Source organism: Oryctolagus cuniculus, chromosome 1 (genome assembly GCF_964237555.1).
Source record: "Oryctolagus cuniculus chromosome 1, mOryCun1.1, whole genome shotgun sequence".
Taxonomy (NCBI): domain Eukaryota; kingdom Metazoa; phylum Chordata; class Mammalia; order Lagomorpha; family Leporidae; genus Oryctolagus; species Oryctolagus cuniculus.
In genome coordinates, this window is record NC_091432.1 from 77,697,899 (window position 1) to 77,719,269 (window position 21,371).

Consider the following 21,371-nt stretch of genomic DNA (forward strand, 5'->3'; position numbering starts at 1 on the left):
TCTACACTGTGTATGTGTAAGCTGCATGCTTGCAATATTATTGCTTTTTCTCGATTAGAATACTTTAGGTCTATACAGCTAGATTCCAAAATATTCAGTGACAGAAAACAAATGGGGATCTCAACCTTAATCTGCTCATAAGACTGAGACAATATTGGTGCTACTATGAAAAATTTATACTACTACGCTGGGAAACATAAACCTATTCTTTCATTTTCATTGGCTGGTGTAAGTTAAAGCACTCATTTATTAATTATTTCAATTAATTATATATTAGATCACTCTATGTGGTGGTACTGTTCTAAGCACTTGGCATATTTAATTCAGGAAAAAAAACCAGAAAAGTCTGCTCTTATGGAATTTGTGCTCACTCCTTTCATTTGTTTACTCATTCATTCATTTTACCATATGGCAAATGCCATAATAGTAATTAAAGAAAGGGGAAAAAAACAAAGATTCAGCAGTGAATATCTGTGAGCTCCTTGACAGAACAGAGCGATAAAGAAGATCTGTAAATAGCTCTTTTTTTTTTTTTTTTTTTTTTTTGACAGGCAGAGTGGACAGTGAGAGAGAGAGACAGAGAGAAAGGTCTTCCTTTTTCCTTTGGTTCACCCTCCAATGGCCGCTGCGGCCGGCGCACTGCAGCCGGCGCACCGCACTGATCCGATGGCAAGAGCCAGGTACTTATCCTGGTCTCCCATGGGGTGCAGGGCCCAAGGACTTGGGCCATCCTCCACTGCACTCCTGGGCCACAGCAGAGAGCTGGCCTGGAAGAGGGGCAACTGGGACAGAATCCGGCACCCCGACCGGGACTAGAACCCAGTGTGCCGGTGCTGCAAGGCAGAGGATTAGCTTGGTGAGCCGCGGTGCCGGCCTGTAAATAGCTCTTGCACATACTATAAGGCAATTAATTCTATAATACAGTATTAGGAGAGGTCATTGTAGACTGACATCGAGAGGGAACAAAGTATTCTGCAAGTGAGGGCAGGAGGACAGAGACCAGGGAGGTGCTGACAGATGAAGGCATTCTAGGTGGATTTAAAGAGTGAGCAGGGTTTGTCTTTGGATAAGATGGAAGGCTGGCATCGTGGCTCACTTGGCTAATCCTCCGCCTGTGGCACCGGCACCCCGGGTTCTAGTCCTGGTTGGGGAACCAGATTCTGTCCCAGTTGCTCCTCTTCCAGTCCAGCTCTCTGCTGTGGCCCGGGAAGGTAGTGGAGGATGTCCCAAGTGCTTGGGCCCTGCACCCACATGGGAGACCAGGAGAAGCACCTGGCTCCTGGCTTTGGATTGGCGCAGCGCCGGCTGTGGCGGCCATTTGGGGAGTGAACCAAAGGAAAAAGGAAGACCTTTCTCTCTGTCTCTCTCTCTCTGTCTAACTCTGCCTGTCCAAAAAAAAAAAAAAAAAAAAAAAAAGATGGACGATGAGAATCAGGCAAAGAAAACAACTACTGATTTCTGTTAATTGATGAAGTATATGGTAGACTAAGATGAAAAGAAAGTGCAAAGTATAAACTAAAGTGGCGTATTTGGTAAACAACTGTTATTAATAACTGATTAATTAAACTTTGTTTTTGCTTTGTTTTTAAGCTATGCTTAAATAGATAGCAGGCTTTGTTCTCCCTAAGCTTTTCCATGAAGTACGAAGAGTGGAGTGGACTCCAACTTGGGGTTTTCTCTGATGCTTTATGTTTACCCAGGGTAATGTTCATAAAAATATAGTCCATCTGCTACCTGTGTGGTCCAGAAGCTTCCTGCAGGAGAATAAATTATGGGTAGCATTTAAACGAAGAATTTTGCACCCCACTCCAGACACAAGGAATTGGAATCTGGGGAAAGGGAATATGAGTCTGTAATTTGTTATAAGTAGACTCTTAGAAAATTACTACCACTAGCCTATGTAGATGTTTACTCTCAAACACTGTCCTCTTGATTTGATCATTAGGATCATTTTAATTATTTTTTATTTTAATTATTATAACCAGCACCTTACTTGCATTTGTTCTGCTATTATTTGAATTCAAAATTTCTGAACCTTTTTTGTCTAGAATGAATTTCCTCTGCTTCTCACTACTGGCTTCTTCCACTCCCACCCCCATACAATCCAAAGACTTACTCTAGCTTCATCTATTCTTCCAATCAATAAAAAGTTACCATGACAACTTAACATCTATGTCTCTTCACTAGTCTACACATCAGAGGCATTGACTGGCTCATCCAGGGTTCACCCTGCACCGGCAGGCAAGGGCAATCTATTGAACCTCATCTGTGATGAAGAATGGACGTTGATTCAAATTATCCAGATCCAAGGATTCTGGAAGTGCATATTTTGATCTCATTTCACTCTTGCCATTGATTTTTTTCTCAATAGTTTCTAGATTTGCAGATAAACCCATATCATAAATAATGGACAAGGCCTATTCTTTAATTATTTTAGTAGCATAGAAACTCTTTGCAGTTACTTTTAACTACCAATCCTAGCATTAAATTCAATTATATTTCAGAAACCTTTGTTGAGTGTCTACTATGCCTTGTGAAAGTCTAATTGCTTAAGATTCTTAAAGGAATCAAATTCCTTTTTACATTAATTTAAAAAAAATTTAAGATACTGTAGAAGTTATAGAGTTATAGCTCTTTGTGTTAGATAAGGAGGCATTGATAACAGAAGCTCACTCCTCTGGGACTCTATTTGAAATCATCAGGAGAAGGTTCCACACTTCTGTCTCCACTGATCATTCCTTCTAGTCTCCCTTCCATCTAACAAGGACCATTTGGCCAGCCCTGTTCTGAGGGCTAAGTATACAATGGAAAGAAAACTAACATGGCTCCTGTCCAGTAATAGAAAAAGTCCTGGACAGCAAGTGAAAAACTTCAGGTCTTAGGTTCAGTTCTATCTCTTACTATTTGTACAGTATTGAGGAGGAGTCACTTAACACTTTGAATTACTGTTTTCTTGTGTGAAAGAAGTTTATATTGTTGGTTTTCACAGGTAACTGGCAGGTATTTGAACACACCTTAAATATCTGAAGTATTATATAAATCTAAATGATAATCATGAGTTAAGTTTGATTCAAACAGTGGAGGAAATATCTGTCTCTGTGCAAGTGGAAGGGTGCAAAGAGTTCAAAAATAGGAAGCCAGAGACCTGAGTTCTAGTCCTCCCATTTCCACTGACTTGTGTCTCTGGTGGGCAGGGTGTAACTTCCCCTCTTGGCTTTGGTTTGAGCTGGTTGATTTACAGCTCCATGATCCTGTCACCATATGCTGCAGAGGGAGGTAAACCTGCAGAAATGCAGAGCTCATGGGTCTCTTAAAAGCTAATAAATTCCATCTGTTCACAGACAGAGGCCCATATAATGCTTCCTGAAGATATTTGACTTTGTTTTCAAGCACTTTTTAGGAGGCAAATGCCTCAGTCTATCTTGGCACCCAGTGCAAGTGCTGTCTGGAAGTGTTTTGGAGTGGGCTGCAGGGGGCACATAGGTAATATCTGCATTGGCTAGAGTGAGCCACAAGTCATGCAGAGGGTTTTCTATATGTAGAGGCCATTAAGTAGTCCAAAACCGACTCAAAGGAGGTTCATGGGGGCAGAACTCTTGTAAGGTGCTTGGTGTCATGATTATGCACCTCAAAGGCCCTTTCTGTGCAGGTGTGAAGCACCTGTCCAAGGTGCAAGCCCTGGCTTTCTCCTTGAGGTTCTTTAATAGAACCTTGGCTCTGCAATTCATACCCCTAGCTCCCTGACTGTAGCCTTGAGACTGAAGCTTGATTTCTTTCAGTGTAGGAATGTGTTTGCTTAGTTGTTGAGAATGGAAATATCTCTGAGAATGCACATGATTCAGAAATAATGATTGTTAACAATGTCTTAGAACTAGAGGAAGTTCCAATAGGGAATGAGGCAGGAGCCTTGGAATTGAATCCTGCCACTTTTTAAACTTACAGCCTGTGGCAAGGCTTCTGCAACTTCTGAACTTCTCATCTGGGGACAGCAATACATTCTGACTTTGAAGGGCTGTTATGGGATTCAGAGATAACAGAGGCCACTTGCCTACCACAGCACTTAATAAAAGGGAGTGGAAGTCGTGGTTGTGGTTATAATCCAGTCCAGTGTTCCATTTCTGGAGCCCAAGTTAAACTTTCTACAACTGCCAGGGCATCACAACACTGTTCACAATCTGACTAATCTTTCGTGTACTTCTACTTTCACATCAAAGTAGTCTCCATTTACTGAAGATTCTTCCTTCTTGGTGAGTTGGGCTTCACTCTTTTCCACATCAGAACCCGACCAGGCTCTTCTTTCCTTGTGCTTCAGTAAATGTAATAGTTCCCCCATGGACTTGCCTCTTCAGTCGTCTGAGAATTATTCTCCTTAGGAAATGCTTTCATTACAGGCCTCCCTGCTGAATATCATGATTCCTGACTAACACAACCCAAACTTGTTAAACAAGGAAATTATTAAATGAGGGATATGACAGGGAGAGGATAAAGGTGTGTGATTCTAGACCTGGGTGTGAATAATGTTTTAGATGTATGAGCTTTTCCAGGTTATTTTAGCTCTTTGTGCCTCAGTTTCCTCTTCATGAAAGCAGGACTCAATGCATTACATACCACAAGAAATGTTATAGGGTCCGAATGAGTTAAGCACATAGAAGAGTGCCTAGTGCATTGGAAGCTCTGGATAAAGATATGTGAGCTACTGATTTATTAGAGAGACAATTCAAGTATCCCATCAAGAAGGGGAAATCCTTTCAGCACAGGTAACAGAAATCTCTGACTTTACAGGCTGAAAAAAAAAAGAGAGAAATTTATTTCATGCAACAAGAAGTACAGAGATAGGTGGCCCAAGGATTATTTTATTTAGCGACTCAACAATGTCACCAAAGATCCAGGCTCTCCATGGTTCTACGTCATCATTCTTGACCTTATAAGCTTGATACTTGGGCTCAAGGTCCTCAGGGTCCCTGAACAATTATTGCAGTTGCAGGCATCCCAAGCAGAAGCAGAAATGTTTAGGGAAGAAGAGAGGCTCTATTCTGATAAGCACAATCTTTCCCTGAAGTCCTTTGGCAGGTCACCTTCAGCTTTTTTGGCCAGAATCCGGCCATATATATACACTTAAATTAATCACCAGCAAAGGAATCAGACCATTATGATTGGCTGAGATTAATTATGAACCATTTCTTGGCTATGAGAAGTTTCAAGACTCCTTCAAAGCACTATTTAGAGGAAGGAGGCTAACTGATTAAAAAATTGAATTATTAAGAAATAGGAAGGGCAAATCAGCAGTGTCTTCCACATTCCCAATTCTCAGAGTCTGCGATACTTTGTTTATTCTAGCCACATGTCTTGTTTATATAGTTCTTCTGCTTGGAACCCATCCAATACATCTTCATATGCCAGGCACTGTGCTGGGTTATCTTTCCAATGCAAATCAAAGTCTCCTCAAGACTTAGATCAAGAATCAGCAATTTAGTGGAAAGATTTCTTACTATAAGAAATTGCCTGAATATTTACAAAGTTTGTCAGACAATCTATACCACACTTCACTGATTGGCATAGAATTGTTCTTCTCAGGTGAGCCATGAATTCCTCAAGGACAGGAACTATGAATAAACTTTATGACTCCATTTAGATCTTTCATGTACTTATGGTGGCCAACCAGAAAAATGGTGCTAAGCAAATGCATGTTGAACCTAATCAGAATGCAAACTTTTAAGTGCTATCTCTGGTAGGGACTTGGAAACACAATGCTCTGGAAAGACAAGACTCTGTGGAAAACAAACAAACAAAAATCCTACACACGGAGGATCTCTGTGAGACCTCTGAGGAAAGGAAAGGTCATCAAAGAAGGAGACACTCTTTTCTGAAGGGAGAGGAGAACATCCTCTTTGCTTATGGCTGTGTCCAAATACCGACAGAGTCTATGGTCACAAAAGGCCTCCATAGTCCTGGCAGCCCATGACAAGAGCCTCGGATGATCACTGACGTCATAAAAAAGAGTGTTAATTGTTAAAGGAACAGTAGTCACTGTGCACCTGCTCCCCAGGTAGGACCTCTGTCTCTATTGAATTGCAATAAGAGAATTGACTGAAAATTCTCTCCCCAAACTGTACTCTATATGTCGTGGGTGCACATGGGGGCAAATTATTAAAATCTATGATTAGGATAGAGTTGGTCTTCTGTATATAAAGTCATACTAAAAATGACCCATAATGAAGAAGGAGATGAGAAAGGGAATGGGAAGTGGGATGAGAACTGGGTGGGGAGCATGGGGGAAAGAGCCACTGTATTCCTAACATTGTATCTATGTAAAAATGCATTCATTAAATAAAAAATTTTAAAAATTAAAAATTTTTTTAAAAAAGAAACACAATGCTCAATATCGTAGGAAGTGCAACACACAGTCCCTTCCTCCTAAAACTTGTGATCCAGAAGAAGAGATTGTGTCAACTGTGTGAAGCTGGGTAAGTCCATTTTCTACCACCCGTATTATTTTTTGTCCTTTCTGTCTGTGCAATTGCTCTCCTAAATTGATTTTTGGTGCACTGCTAATGACACTTCATTAGGGTAACCTTGTGAAACTTACTTCCCTTTAGAGCACCCCAGATAGGACCTTCACGACCTGCTTTTTCCCATGCCTCTCCCTTTGAATGAAAATCTATCCTTCATAAATCCCAATCCCTGTGGTCATGAAAACAGTGGCTTATGGGTCTCTGAGACTATTTATGAACTGATGCAATTTTCAGTGTTACTCATCCAGAGTACATGAGAAGTTTGAAGGGGTTTCTGTAGATGCAATGGACTAACACCAGGGGACTTTAGGGGTTGCGGCAAATGGTGGTAGGATTCTTCCCTGACAAGGCAGCTTTCATTTTCCTCAAGAGAATCTATGCCAATGCTCCTTTATTCTGCCTCGAGCCCCAAACCTTCCAAAATATTTGCCCTGCTTGCAGCTTCTCCACTTGGTTTGGACTACACTTAGTGTGAGTAAACACAACTTGGGGTTCATTTTGTAGGTTAATGGGAGGTCAATGTTATCTGGGGAAAGGTCTACTCAACTCTGGCTTGTATGTACATATTTCCTTCTTAGGATAAGGAAGTTCTCCCCACACCTAATCTTTTGATCATCATGGCTGGGACTGCCAGCAACAAAGGAGGAAAAGGATAGAGCCAGATAAAAAAGAAACAAAAATCAGTTTGTTTAAATTGTGGGGAAAGCTGCCTTTGGCTAAAGGAAGTCAAACCCAGAACATCCTGTTCTAGTTAGTAAAGTTCATCTGTCTTCAGCTTGAGTAAGGAAAATATACACAATCTTTGCATTTCTGTGAGGCTGTCCAGCCATTGCCAACTGCCCCCAACCTCTTAGACCCAAACTGTGAATGCCTGCGAAATGTCCTCTTTCCCTGCAGGGCAAGTGGCTCATTCTGGATGCTAAAGTCCTAGGCAGGTCATATGCAATTTGGTACAAATTTGTATGTAAACCGCAAAATTCTCTCTGATAATAATAATCCAATTCTCTCAGTGATGAAATCCATGTAATTTGACACAATAAGTGTTCCTTCTCTCAAAATGTTTCAGCAGTGTGGTTCCAGCTACAACTTAACTTAATCCATGTGACATTCATGCCAAAAAAATAACTGAACCACCTCATGCTTTGGAAAGATCCTTATGCCAGCTTCGTTAGGCCTATTCCTGCACCAATTTCCAAGCCAGTGTTCCAAACTATCTATGGCAGACCTGGACTGCCCAGCTGGTCTGTCTGGGAACGTGTCCATTTGTGAATCAGAGCTCTCAGCGAAACAATGATACTTCTGCAGATAAGCCTGCAAGCTTTCTATTGACAGAAAATGAAAGGCATCTGTTTTATCCTACATTTGCCTTTTTCTCTCTTACGTGCCATAAACGCGAGGCAAATTTATAGCCACGGTGCTCTAATATACTCCAAAAAATAGAGGTTATGAGGATTGGGAGGAGTCCCTAAGTTCACCGAGTAAAATTCGCCTGTTTTATGGATGAGAAAACTTAAGCCCAGGAAGAGGGAGAGGTTTACAGAAGGTCACAGGGCTAATTGTGATGAGAATAGGGACCAGAACACATATCCCAGGGTTCCAGGTCTTTCTGCTTATGCCCAGCAGGATCTGGAAATATCTATTCCTGCTTCCTTCACATGGTTTCTCCTCATTTTGCAGTGAGCTGCCTTCCACCATCTTTTAACCCAGCAGTTTGCTAAGTGTGGTCCCTACACTGCAGCATCAGCATCACCTGGACCTTGTTAGATGTGTAAATTCTCTGGCCCTGTCCCAGACTTGCTTAATTTATGTTTAAAAAGCACTGCAAGTGATGTTAATGCATGCTAACAACTGAAATAAGGAACTTTAATCTGTTAGCCCCATCTAGTCTATTAACAAGGGGATTGGACACTAGTTAGATCCAGGTCCATCTGATTTCAGAGCTTTTATCTTTTTCTTTCCCCTTTTTAAAAAAAATGTTGTAGTTACCTAAGGCAGGGGTTCACTTACATTAGTTGCCCAAGGCAGGGGTTCACTTACATTACCTCTGGGTAAAGAGGGCTTGTTGTGAATGTGTGAACAGGAATAGGAGTGGAAAGCTGTCATGAACTCAGGCAGCTCCAGGGACCACTCTCTCTGCCCCTGTTCCCTACTCCCCCACTGTTCTCCCACGTTCCCTTTTCTCCTCTCTCTGTAGACTCTCTCTGCTCCTTATTGCTCTCTTTTCCTCTGTTGCTTCATAGCTGGTAGTTGCTATTGGTGCGCCATGATCTGACTCTAAAGTCTATCCTCTACCATCCTTTCTGCCATACTTTCTTTCTACGTAACTTTTTTTGTGTTTCAGTTCAAATTCCTGAAAGGGATTTAACTGTCCTGGTTCATCTTTTGTGGCAGGCCACACAGATCACATGGTCACCCAAATGATTCGTCATCCTTGAGTATGATGTATGCTCTTATCTAATCAAGTGCTAGAAAATTATTCCCCCTACCAGGTGAGTAATTCCAGGGCGAGTCAAGCACACGAGAGTGCAGTCTGGAAGAGGGCTGACTTCGGAGTCAGGAGGACAGGAGGTGGAGTCTCTCCCTGCCTCACCCACCCAGTGAATGAGACGTGAGGGAACTTAGCAGTGGGGCTCAATGAGTTCCCTTGTTGAGAGCTGAGTTGAAAAGGAAGACTTTGGTATGTTACCATGATCCCAGTCTTCAAGTATACGTCTAGGCTGAGGTGGCTTGAAAGCTATGGGATGCAGGTTTATCAACTCTGTAACATCACAGAAGATCCAAGCTGGGAGAGACTTCAGAGATCCCCCAGCTCAGTGGGTCTCAGCCTTGCCTGCCCATTAGAATCTGCTGAGGAGCTTTTAAAATGTTATTTATTTATTTGAGAGACAGAGTTACAGAGAGAGAAGGAGGGACAGACAGAAAGGTCCTCTGTTTGCCATCTCACTCCCCAAACAGCCGCAATGGCCAGAGCTGGGCTGATCCGAAGCCAGAAGCCAGGAGCTTCTTTCAGGTCTCCCATGTGGCTGCAGGGGCCCAAGCATTTAGGCCATCTCCTGCTGCTTTCTCAGGCCGTGAGCAGAGAGCTGGATCAGAAGAGGATCAGCAGAGCCACTAACTGGCACCCATGGGGGATGCCCGCGCTGCAGGTGGAGGCTTAGCCTACTGCACCACAGCGCCTGGCCCTGCTGTTGAGCTTTATGAAAACTAAAGATGCCTGGGCCCCATCTCAGGGGTTCTGATCTAAAGCTCCCCAGGTATTTGTAATGTATCTTAGTTTTACAGGTGGGCAAACTTAGGCTTGGTCACTCAGTATGACTGTGGCTCACTTAAAGATCTCATTTCTTACTTGGTTATAGACTCTGGATTGTTATATCCTAAACTGTTAGAGCTGGAAGAGGTCACAGAAACCGTGCAGCCCAACCTCACCCTTTTTACTTGAGACTAATTTGCAAAGTACTATACAAGTTAACTTAGTCTTCATCTCAGTAAAATAACAAGCACCTTGCATGGATGCTGTAGGGCTTATACATGATGTCCATGAATGACCCAGCCTAGGGCCTGCTATGAGCATTGCAAGCATTTAATGGATGGTAACTGTTAATTTCCTGTATACATGTTGCTAGCCTATGTGCAGGAACTCATCTGCTTGCAGATAAGACAGCAGCTTGGTTCAGGGCCAAGGGCTTTGTCCAGATCCAAATATATTCTCAGGTATCTTCCACTGAGCCCCTGACTATGCAAAACGAAGTCCCACTTCCTGGCTTGATCTTTGTAATACATCACCGTCTGCTCTGTTACACCTTGTGGATACTTGCTAATGGATTTGTTAGTTAAATGCAAGGATAGATACCTTAAGTTCTGATCAGACAACAGAGTGTGGTGGTACTTCAGAGGATTGAGATGCTCTCAGTAGAAAGAAGAACTGAATCAGGTGACAGATCATGGAGGTGATGCATCAGGCTCCTCACAGCTTCTGAGCAACTACTAAGTCCAGGCCCTTTACAATCTCACTGCATCCTCATGTGCAGAGACATCATTCCTATTTTACACATGAGAGGTCTGAGGGGAACCAAAGTAATTGCCAAAAGTCATCAGGAGAGGCTGGCGTTGTGGTGTAGCAGGTAAAGCTGCAGCCTGTGATGCCAGCGTCCCATATGGGCACGGGTTCAAGTTTCTGCTGCTGCACATCAGATCTAGCTCCCTACCAATGGCCTGGGAAAAGCTGCAGAAGATAGCCCAAGTACTTGGAAGCCTGCCACCCACAAGGGAGACCCAGATGAAGCTCCTGGATCCTGGCTTCTGCCTGGCCCAGCATTAGCCATTGCCACCATCTAGGGAGTGAATCAGTGGATGTAAGATCTCTCTCTGTGTGTCTCCCTCTCTCTGTAACTCTTTAAAATAAATAAGTAATCTTTTTTTAAAAAGTCATCAGGAGCTGAGATTCAAGCCCAATATTACCTGACCTTAAAGTCTGTTCTTTCAGGAGCCAGCACTGTGGCACAGTGGGTTAAAGCCCTGGCCTGAAGTGCCGGCATCTCATATGGGCACCGGTTGTAGTCCCAGCTGCTCCTCTTCCGATCCAGCTTTCTGCTATGGCCTGGGAAAGCAGTAGAAGATGGCCCAAGTCCTTGGGCCCCTGCACCCATGTGGGAGGCCTGGAAGAAGCTCCAGTCTCCTGGCTTCGGATAAGCTCAGCTCTGTCTGTTGCGGCCATCTGGGGAGTGAACCAATGGATGGAAGACCTCTCTCTGTCTCTACCTCTCTCTGTAGCTCTGTCTTTCAAATAAATAAAATAATTCTTAAAAAAAGTCTGTTCTTTTACTACTTGTGCCTTATCCTCTGACAAAAACTCCTGTTTGACCTAAACTTTGGTCAGGTCCTTGAGTCCTTTCCAACAAGGCCAGACCTTGGAGTTCCCTTTTTGTCCCTGAGGAGTCAGGGTTGAGGAAGAATCCTGCAAAGTCAGCTTAGTGAAAATCCCCAGCTTTGGGGCTGACCACCCTGGATATCTTGATACGGTGGCTTGCCTTTAGCAATCATCCTGTCAAGTCAGCTTAGCCAGAAACCCCTTATTCTTGGGGCTTATTCTCTTTTTCATTTTCCATTCACTGACCCTCACCCTACTCCTTGGTTATAAATCCCCACCTATCCTTGTTGGAGTCAGTCTGTCTCCCCTATTGTAAGGCCCTGTTGCAGTGGTCTCTATACCTATTGCCACAACCCCTTGAATGAAGGTTGCGTCACCATCTTTAACAAGTGTCATGAGAAATTTTTCTTTAATTCCTCCATCAGCCATACAGGTTGGACCTCACACGAAAATTGGGAAATATTATGTATACAGGTGCATATATCATGTATGCAGGAGCTCAGAGCCTAAGAAGATGAAGAAGGTAAAGTGAGGAGGTGACTGGGGAGGAAGAGTAGACACCACATTGGATTCCTCCTCACACTCCAGCTCTTGGCTGAGACCCATCCTGGCCTCCACATACCTCACCCCTGGCTTTTATCTTTCAAGTCACCCACAAATGAACATCAGGAGACGTTCCTTCATGTAAGATCTATGGAGGCACAGGCAGCAGATGTGCCAGGAAAGAGGTAGGAAAGAGGCAAGAAGGGACAGGGGAGGCTTTAACAGAGCATTACCTCTGCTATATCTACCTGCCCAGGGACAGTCAGGTGCCCCCACGATACTCTGGCATCCAGGTACACTGAAGCCTCAATTTTAGCACCAGCTGGACCTAATTAGCTTTGGTGGAGGGGCCAGGCCCTTTTACAGAGGACTCTATTGTTCTCAGTAACCTGGCAGGAATGTTTATCATTTCAGAAACTGAGAAGGTGCTGGCTCTCTTCCTCTTGGCCTTGGGGCTGCCCTCCCTTCAGATGCTAATCCATAAAGCCATTTGGAGTCAGACCTCAGGGGGGCTCAGGACTGTGGTAGGCCCAGACTCTCATTTCCCTCAGGAGTGAGGCAGGTGTGGAATCAACACCTGGAAGGCAGCCAAATGGAAAACTAGAGCAACAACGCAGAATGTCATATGTCAGATAACTTAACTGGGTAGTCATCTGAAGATGGGTTCATGCAAAACAATTAAGGGATGTCTGCATCAAGAGTGTGAGGGACTAATCCAAGAAGATGGCTCAGTCTGCCTGAGCCTGCCTCAGCTCACCCAGTGGCAGGCCCCAGGAGCTAAGGGGATCAATTCCTTCCAGAAGAGGCTCTGAGAATGGCATCTAATTATCCTCACCCTAGACCACCTGGGAAGTCAGGCATTCCTGTAGCTGCAATGGTTGCCTACTTGAATGCCCACCAAAATGTGCACAGACTGAACTATAAGAGGTAGTGGTGTAGTGGTTATTTATCCACACTCTTGAGTCGATCTGTATGTGTTAAGTCTTGGCTTTGGTGGCTATCAAGATGTGACTCTGGGTAAGTTATTTCACCCGTGCTTCAGTTTCCTCATTTGCAAATGGAATAATAGTTCTTAGGTCCTAGGAGGGTTAGGATAATAAGATGAATCAAGATAAGTAAGGATTCTTAAGACAGTACCTGGCCTTTGGTGAGCAGTTGTCATGCTTTCCTCCTACTTTAGTTCGTCTGTGGAGTCCTTGCTAGAGCTATCATGTGCCTGTTTTCCATGCTGTATGCCCAGCTTCTCCAGCACCCTCTCAACCCCACCCAGGGCTGATCCGATTCTTTGGGTGCAGATGGTTGGTAGGGCCCTTCTTCCACCCATGTGGAACCCCGCTGTGCTGCCATATCCCTGTCTACTGCTGACTCCTTCAGAACCACAAGTAGAACTGGGACCTGAGTCTAAAGCAGCTCCCCCATTAATTAAGCATCCCTGGGTGATGTGAAAGAGACCAGTGACTTCCTCTCTTGGGCAGAACCACTGGTCAGTTCTCTCACCCAGCCTCTCCACTCCCCTTGTTTCACCCACCATGAAATCCCAAGGCCATAATTCTAGCCAGGGAGACGTAGGTATGCTTGTATTTCTGTAGACAAATGCTTTTTTTATCTCAATTATTCCCCTTTGTTTATGGTCCAGCTCAAACATCTCTTTGGTGCAGCTTTCTCAGATTCCCACAGTCAGAATTCTGACAAGACCAATTGCTTCATGTATGATCTCAGACAAATTCCTTTCCTCGGACAGCCTCAGTTTCCCCATCTATAAAATGGAAGTATTATAACCGAACTAAACTTGCAGGACATCAGAGGGTTAGGGTTAGGTAAGCCATTGGATGTAAGGCTTAGCTCTCTTCCCTCCTGCTTCCCTTGCTTCGCATAAGATGTGGAGATATTCAAGTGATCTGGCTACCTAGGGTCTACAGGGCCATTCCATGGAAGGTCAACCTTAGAGGACCAGCTTAAATGTCACCTCTTCTATGAAGCATCCCTCCTGCCTCCAGGGAAAAGAGATTTTCCTTTCCCTTGCACTCCTGTAGTCCTTTGTGCCTACTAGATTTTTATTTCCTTTTAACTTCTATTATATTTAACATCATTACCGCCTCCATTCTCTCTCTGTGGTGGTTAATTACTTGAGGTCAAAACTGTATTTTATTCTGTGGGGTGATCTTACAGTGTCTTACATGACACCCAGCACCTTAGAGTTGTCAACTCAGTTTCAATCCTGGTGGGTTCCCTGGGTTTCAGTCACAAACTTTAGAGACAAAGTCTACCTTTATATGTCTGTTGCATATGCAGGGCTCTGATTCTGATACTTGTTTATCTGGAACCAACAGCTGAGTCCCAATCTAGCCAAGACATCCTGTGGAGTGAACGCTTCCACACACCCTGGCAGTAGTGGGTGGCTGCATTTCTATAAAATCATAGGTACAAACCAGTGGAGGTCCAGAGCCACACCACTGAGGGTTAAAGGACCACTTGAGGAAATGGTGGGCTTGGGAAAAGCAAAATAGTGTAACACTGGGTATGGGTTACCTCTGGTAGGAAATGCAAGGCCAATGTTTGCCTAATAAAATGGTGTTTTAAGTGGAATCTAAGGCCCCAAGGAAGGTGTATATATTGGTTCTTTGAGTCAACAAAAGAATTCTGTCTTTGGTATCCAATATTTCATTTATCCCATGGCCTAAAGTGGCAGGAGAGCTGTGGGCACTTTGGAGATGACTAGAAAAGGAGCCAGGGTGGTGGGGAAGGTGCAGGTAGATAATGAGAGAGAAACAACCTGCACTCTGGCAGGCCAACTCTGAGCAACATGATGGGTGTTTATTATCTGGAGGAGGAGAAGACCTGTTTTCCCCTTGCCAGCTACCTTCTCAGCTCATTTCTCTATGTAGGGGGTCATTTCCCTAAGCAAGCACTTTAGACAAACACTAATAGAGTTGACTTGCAGGATCCCAAGAAGCATAGGTGTGGAAAAATAAGTATTCCCATCTATGAGATGCCAACTCCCTGAGTCCTGCCCCACACGTGGCTCACCGAGGCCTGCGGAAGGTCAGGCCGTAGTGCTGACAGGCCAGGCCTACGGTGGGCGTGTACACGATGGGCATGAACTTCTCCACGTCTGACGTCAGTACTCGGTAGAAGAGCTTCTCGTTCCGGTCTTGGAGTGTCATGAGAATGATGTACCTTGGAAAGGGAGAGAAGCAAGGTAATTACAGAGCACCACAGGCCTTTAAAGGTGGGCACATGCAGTGTGGTGCAAAGACCAAGGCTTCCTCTAGTTCATCTGCAAGGAACCATTCATGGCTCTTTGCCCATGTACCCTAAGCATGGACTTCAATATTTATGAAATCTCGAGAATATGACCTTTCTCACTATGCTAATTATTAAACATGCTGTAGGTCCTGTTCTAAATAGTTCCCATGAATTCGTTTAAAACCTCCAATGACCTGTGAGGTAGGTGCTATGATTTTTTGCTGTTTTAAAGACAAGAAGACTAACAGCAGAAAATAACTCAAGTTCATGGCAGCGTAGGGATTTGAAGCTAAGCAGTCTAACTCCAGAATCTGTGCACTCAAAACTGAGAGAGATGCTATGATAGGAAGAGAACTCTACTGAGATGGAACAATCTCTGGGTAGAGTGTCAGGGTCCCAAGCTCTAGTCCCAAAAGCTTTGGAGAAGTCTTAGGACTTCTTGGGGCCTCAATCTCTTTTATTCCACCAAAGGCATTGTCCAGAACTAAAAAAAAACACATCTGGGGGCTGGTGTTGTGATGCAGTGGTTAAGCCGTCACTTGTAACGCCAACATCCTGTTATCAGAGTGCCAATTTGAGTCCCTGCTGTTCTGCTTTTGATCCAACTTCCTGCTTGTGCACCTGGTAAAGCAATTAAAGATGGCCCAAGTACTTGGGCCCCTGCCATCTATATGGGAGACCAGGATGTAGTTCTTGGCTTCTATCTTCAGCCTAACCCTGCCCCAGTTATTGCAGCCATTTTGGAAGTATAAACCAGCAGATGGAGGATCTCTCTATATCTCCCCTTTGGTCAGTCTGCCTTTCAAATGAATAAATGAATCTTTTAAAAAGTAAAAGTACAAGAGTGTGTTTTGGAAGGTGTTTTTGTGGAGGGAGGATTTACACTCAGGCATGGCCAGCAATCTCAGCTTATTGCTAGTGTAAGGATTCCCTTATTTGGGAACCACGGTGTGCATCTCCTCCCAATTCTACATTCAGTTAGGTTAAATTGGTAACCTGAAATTGGTCATGGTGGGAGTATTTACATGGCAGCAATTGGCAATTTCCTGTCCCCTTATCCCACAGAGGACTCATTGCATATTTACTTACACACCACTGCCCTCACCCAAAAGAAGCTGGGAGCCTTCCTAGCAATCTCCTGAGCTCTTGTTGAAATGAGGGACTCCTGGGGATGAGTGGATCAAAGTAGTGCGCACAGCATCAGGAGCAAGTTTCTAGGGCTCCCAAGAATGGGCACCCACTTCTGTCCCTGAGCCTGGAATGTCTTCTCTGTCTTCCCGGGTATAGTAGTAGTTCCATCTAGCTGGAGAGAACTAGCAAGGAAGGATTTGGGATGTTAACTTTGAAAGTTCAATGTGTTTAGGAATGAGAAGTTCACTTTGGACTACAATTCTTCATTATAAATTTAACAAAAGAAAGTTCATATTGTTCAAAGTTATGGCATGTCTCATGTCTTATGTTGTTAGTTGAAGCCATTGTGTAATTTCTGTGATATATCTAGACCCAATTTAGTGGGATAAATAAGGAGAGAATATTTGTCATGAGTTTTAGTATCATTGTGGAGTTGCTGTAAATAACACCCCTGGAGTGTAGGGTTTCAAGAGCAGTGAGTCGGGTGCAGGCTGAAGCTTACTTGTTCACTTCCACTCCGAAGCTGTGTACAATACAAGGGAAGCAAAGGGAGAAGGGTGTGGGTTGACCCTGGCATGCTGCTGAGCTCTGCCCCTAGGCAGACAGCCACATCCTGATGGGCCCATAGTCTTGGCCACTTAGCTCTAAGGATATTTAAAGGGAACCTTCTTCCTACATTTCTGCTAGAGTCTATAGCAAGATTATACATTTATTTAACAAATGTTTACACAGGACCTCCAGTGTGTAAGGCAGTATGCTAAGCACATGAAAAATCTGATGTATTTAATGCTCGTAATGACTCTCTGAGTTAAGTACCCTTGACACATTCATTGTACACCTGGGGAATGACCTAGGGAGGCTGAGTGGCTTTTGTGAATTTGAACTCAGTCCAATACTTGAGTCTAGTCTTGTAGCATTAGCCTATGGTGCTTCTTAACTTAATAGCAGAGAAGTTAATAACATAGACTTTGGAGCCAGTCATCTTGCTGTTCAAATCCTGGATGGGCTAAATCATAGTCATGTTCCTGGGAGGTGACTGCCTTCGTAGCAAAGCTGAGAAAGCTGCCATTCTCAGTTGGGCTTTTGTTGTCTATATTTTCACTGTGGAGAACTCAGAGAGAAGGCAGGATTATTATCACTCAGTATGTGACATCTGGGTCCATCCTGGGTGTCCCCTGTCTATTTTCCCCTCCCCCACCACATACCCCATATTCCAGGAACTCAGGTCATGTACTACATCCATCACACCCCATCTCCACATCCTTGCTCCACCTCTTCCCTCTCATTGAAATGCCCTCCGTGAGCCCCAGTGTTGTCTGCTGTAGCACTGTCACCGCTTCCTGGGTTGACTCAGTTCCTATACTTCCCAAGGGCTCTCCCAGATTCCCTGGTCGGAATTATGTTTCCCTGTTGACTATGCCTCAGCTGAAACCAGGGAAACGATCAATCATTCAGAAGCCATGGCTGGGCCTGGCATCTCTTGGGGCTGGAGAGTATCCGGAAAACCCTCTGTGGACCTCGGCAAACAGCCAGCTCAGCACGAGGATCAGGTGGAGTGGACAGATGTCAGGCACTGACTTGTCCAGGTCACTCTGCTGCCGCTCGTAGTATCTCATGATCCGGAGGAGCTGGACATCCTGGCTCAGGAAGCAAGGGGGGATCAGGCCGTGGATTCCAAGCTGCAGCCTTTCTTCAAGCGTGAAGGCCATCCCCTGGGAAGAACGAGAGGGAAGCACATACATAAGTGCACATACCGGAAACCGAAGTGTGGAAAGAATCCCATCCACAGACAGGCAGACTCAGTGTGACTCTGTAGATAGGGCCCTGGACCCAAATTCCACCTCTGCTGTTTAAGTAGGGGCCAATCTTACGCTACTTTCTCTGACACTTCCGAGTTTCAGTTTCTGTTTTGGAAAAAATGGGGAAAATATCCATATCATCGGGGATTTTTTGGAAAAAATAAGCTTTTTAAACAAGTTTTAGATTTACAAAGAAACTGAGATCATACAAAGTTGTCATATATCCTTTCACCCAGTTTTCTGAATATTAACATCGTACATTAGTATGGTACATTATAAGAATTAATCAACTAATAGTGACTTGGCATTTTTAAAAATATTTTCTATTTATTTGAAAAGCAGAGTTATATATATAGAGAAGGAGACACCCAGAGAGAGGTCTTCCATCTGGTAGTTCACTCCCCAAATGGCTGCAATGGTCAGGGCTGTGCCGTGCCGAAGCCAGGAGCCAAGAGCTCTTCCCATATGACTGCAGGGGACGAAGCACTTGGGGCATCCTCCTCTGCTTTCCCGGGCACATTAGCAGGGAGTTGATTTGGAAGAGGAGCAGCTGGGACTGGAACTGTCACCCCTATGGGACACTGGCATTGCCTTACCCGCTATGCCACAACGCTGGCCTGTGACTTAGTATTATTAACTAAAGCCAATGTTTTACTCAGCATGCCTTAGTTTTGACTTAATTTTTAAAAATTGCTCCAGCATCCCACACTACATTCAGTCATCATGTTCTTAGATTCCTCTTGGCTCTGACAGTTTCTCAAACTTCCCTTGTTGTTAATGAGCTTGACAGTTTGAAGGAACACTGCTCAGGCATTCTGTACAATTTTCCTCTACTGGAATTTGTCCAGTGTTTTTCTAATGACTGGACTGGGGCTATGGGTTTTTCACCCAGAGGTGGACTGCCATGTGCCTCATATCAGCTCAATGGTATATGAGATCAGCATGACTCTTCGTGTGGATCTGGAACTTGATCACCAGCCTTGGTAATGCATGTCAGATTTCTTCTCTGCAAAATTACTCTTTCAAAATTCTTTTCTGCCAGAGAAATTTGTCTCTTTGCTATCTGTTGTTTATTCAATCACATGTTTATGTTATAATAGACTCATGAATATTTATTTCATAATTTAAGTTATAATCCAGTATTGCTTTGTTTATTTTCTTGCTCACATTTCTCCACCTTTGGCCACTGGGAGCTGTTTCAGTTGCTTGTGCCACTTTGACATACCCCTGTGATGTAGTCCTCTGTATTGTCTTGCTGAGCAATCTTTTACTTTTTGGCACTACAAGATGCTCCAGGTTCATCCTGCATATTGCCTGTCTTGGTCCTAGAATGAGCCATTTCTTCAAGGTGATTCCTTTTTCGGAGCAAGATATTAGGAAGCAAGATCTGAGCACTACTGTTTGTGCTCCTTGCTTCTGGGTTTAATTGTGTCTTGTCCATCTCAGCTGACAGAGCAAGGAAATATATATGTGCATTCTAAAACCTGTGTATAAACACATACCTATAAACGCTTCTATATTTAGCTATCAAACCTGTATTAAGGCAAACAAGAATCTATCCTAATGTTTCCAATTCTAATCCATTGCCACACTGATCTCTGACACCACCACCTTAATGATCCGTAAATTTCCACTCCAATGGTAAGAAACATGACTCTTACTATCTGCCACCTGTTTACTTAATTGCTTAACCCCATTGTAAACACAGCATAATATCAAAATTATTAACCTATATCACCATGGAAAACAACTTTGTAAACAAGAGTACAGTGTTTATATGCAGTTCTTTTTAAAGGACTTACACATTATTTTTGTCTCACAAATTGGTCCATTTTCAAAGTTGCAGAAGTCAGAGTACCTTTTCTCTCCATCCTCTTCACTGAGATTTCTATATACATATGTAATGTACTTAGATTTTGTTTGTCATCACAGTCTGCCTTTCTTCCTGAGATTCCCCCATTCTATTAAATGATATTTAAAAAATATGGATGCATTAAGTTTCACCCTTTGTGCTGTAAAGTTCTATAGGTTTTTGACAAGTGCATAATGTCATGCATTCAGCACTGCAGTAGCATAGAAAACAGTTTCACTGCACAAAAAATTCTATGTGCTTTACCTATTCATCCTTCCTTCTTTCCCCAAACTTCTGGAAACCACTTTTGTTTCTACTCTCTGTACAGTTTTGTCTTTTCTGGAATGTCACACCAGTGGAATCAAATAGTATGTAGCTTTTTCGGCCTGGCTCTTTCACTTAAAGATAAGGGTTTCTGGTTCATCTATGTATTTTCATGGCTTCATAATTCATTTTTTTTCTTTTTTTAAAAAATATTTGCTTATTTATTTGAAAGGCAAAGTTATAGAGAAGGAGAGGCAGAAGAAGAGAGAAAGAGAGAGAGAGACACACACAGAGAGAGAGAGAGAGAGAGAGAGAGAGAGATCTTCCGTCATCTGGTCAATTCTCCAGATGGCTGCAATGGCCAGAGCTGGGCCAGAATGAAGCCAGGAGCCAGGAACTTCATTGGGGTCTTCCACGTGGATACAAGGGCCCAAATAGTTGGGCCATCTTCTGCTGCCATTCCTAGGCCATCAGCAGGGAGCTGGATCAGAAGTGGAGCAGCCAGGACATGAACCTGTGCCCATATGAGATACCAGCATTGAGGCAGTGGCTCTTCCTACTACACCACAATGCCAGCCCCTCCTGATACACAGGTGCTTGCACTCCTGCACCCACCTGGGAGACCCAGGTGAAGCTCTTGGCTCCTGGCTTCAACCTAGCTGTTGCGGTCATTTGGGGAGTGAACCAGCAGATGAAGGATTTCTCTCTCTCTGCCTCTGCCTCTCCCTCTCTGTGGCTTTGACTTTCAAATAAATAAATAAATCTTTAAAAATAAACAAGAAGATATACAAATGGCTGATAGTGCATACAAAGATGCTCAACATCACTAGTCAGTGGGAAATGCAAATCAAACACAATGAGATAAAACTTTACACCCACAGGAATGGCTGTAATTAAATACACACACACACACACACACACACACACCAAAAAGTATTGCTGAGGATATAGAGAAATTGGAATCCCTTGTGTACTGCTGATTAAAATGTAAAACTTTGCAGCCTGTATGGAAAATAGCTTAGTGTTTCCTCAGAAAGTTAAACATAGAATTATAAGATGGCCCAGACATTCTATTCTTAGGTCTACATCCTAAGGATTTGAAAGCAGGGATGTGAACAGACACTTACTTGCCAAAGTTCATTGCTACATTATTAGCA

The 21,371-nt window shown here is 43.6% G+C and overlaps 1 protein-coding gene across 2 annotated transcripts in view; it reads right to left on the reverse strand.

The window, feature by feature from the left end:
• Nucleotides 1–21,371, reverse strand: part of ME3 (malic enzyme 3) — a 195,214-nt gene that overhangs the window by 87,567 nt on the left and 86,276 nt on the right. For both annotated transcript variants that reach the window (XM_008263027.4, XM_070076488.1), the window contains 2 exons: nt 17,878–18,011; nt 14,950–15,099 (listed from right to left, as the gene is read on the reverse strand). In XM_008263027.4, the coding sequence (XP_008261249.2) occupies nt 14,950–15,099; nt 17,878–18,011 (284 nt within the window). The remainder of the gene's footprint in view (nt 1–14,949; nt 15,100–17,877; nt 18,012–21,371) is intronic.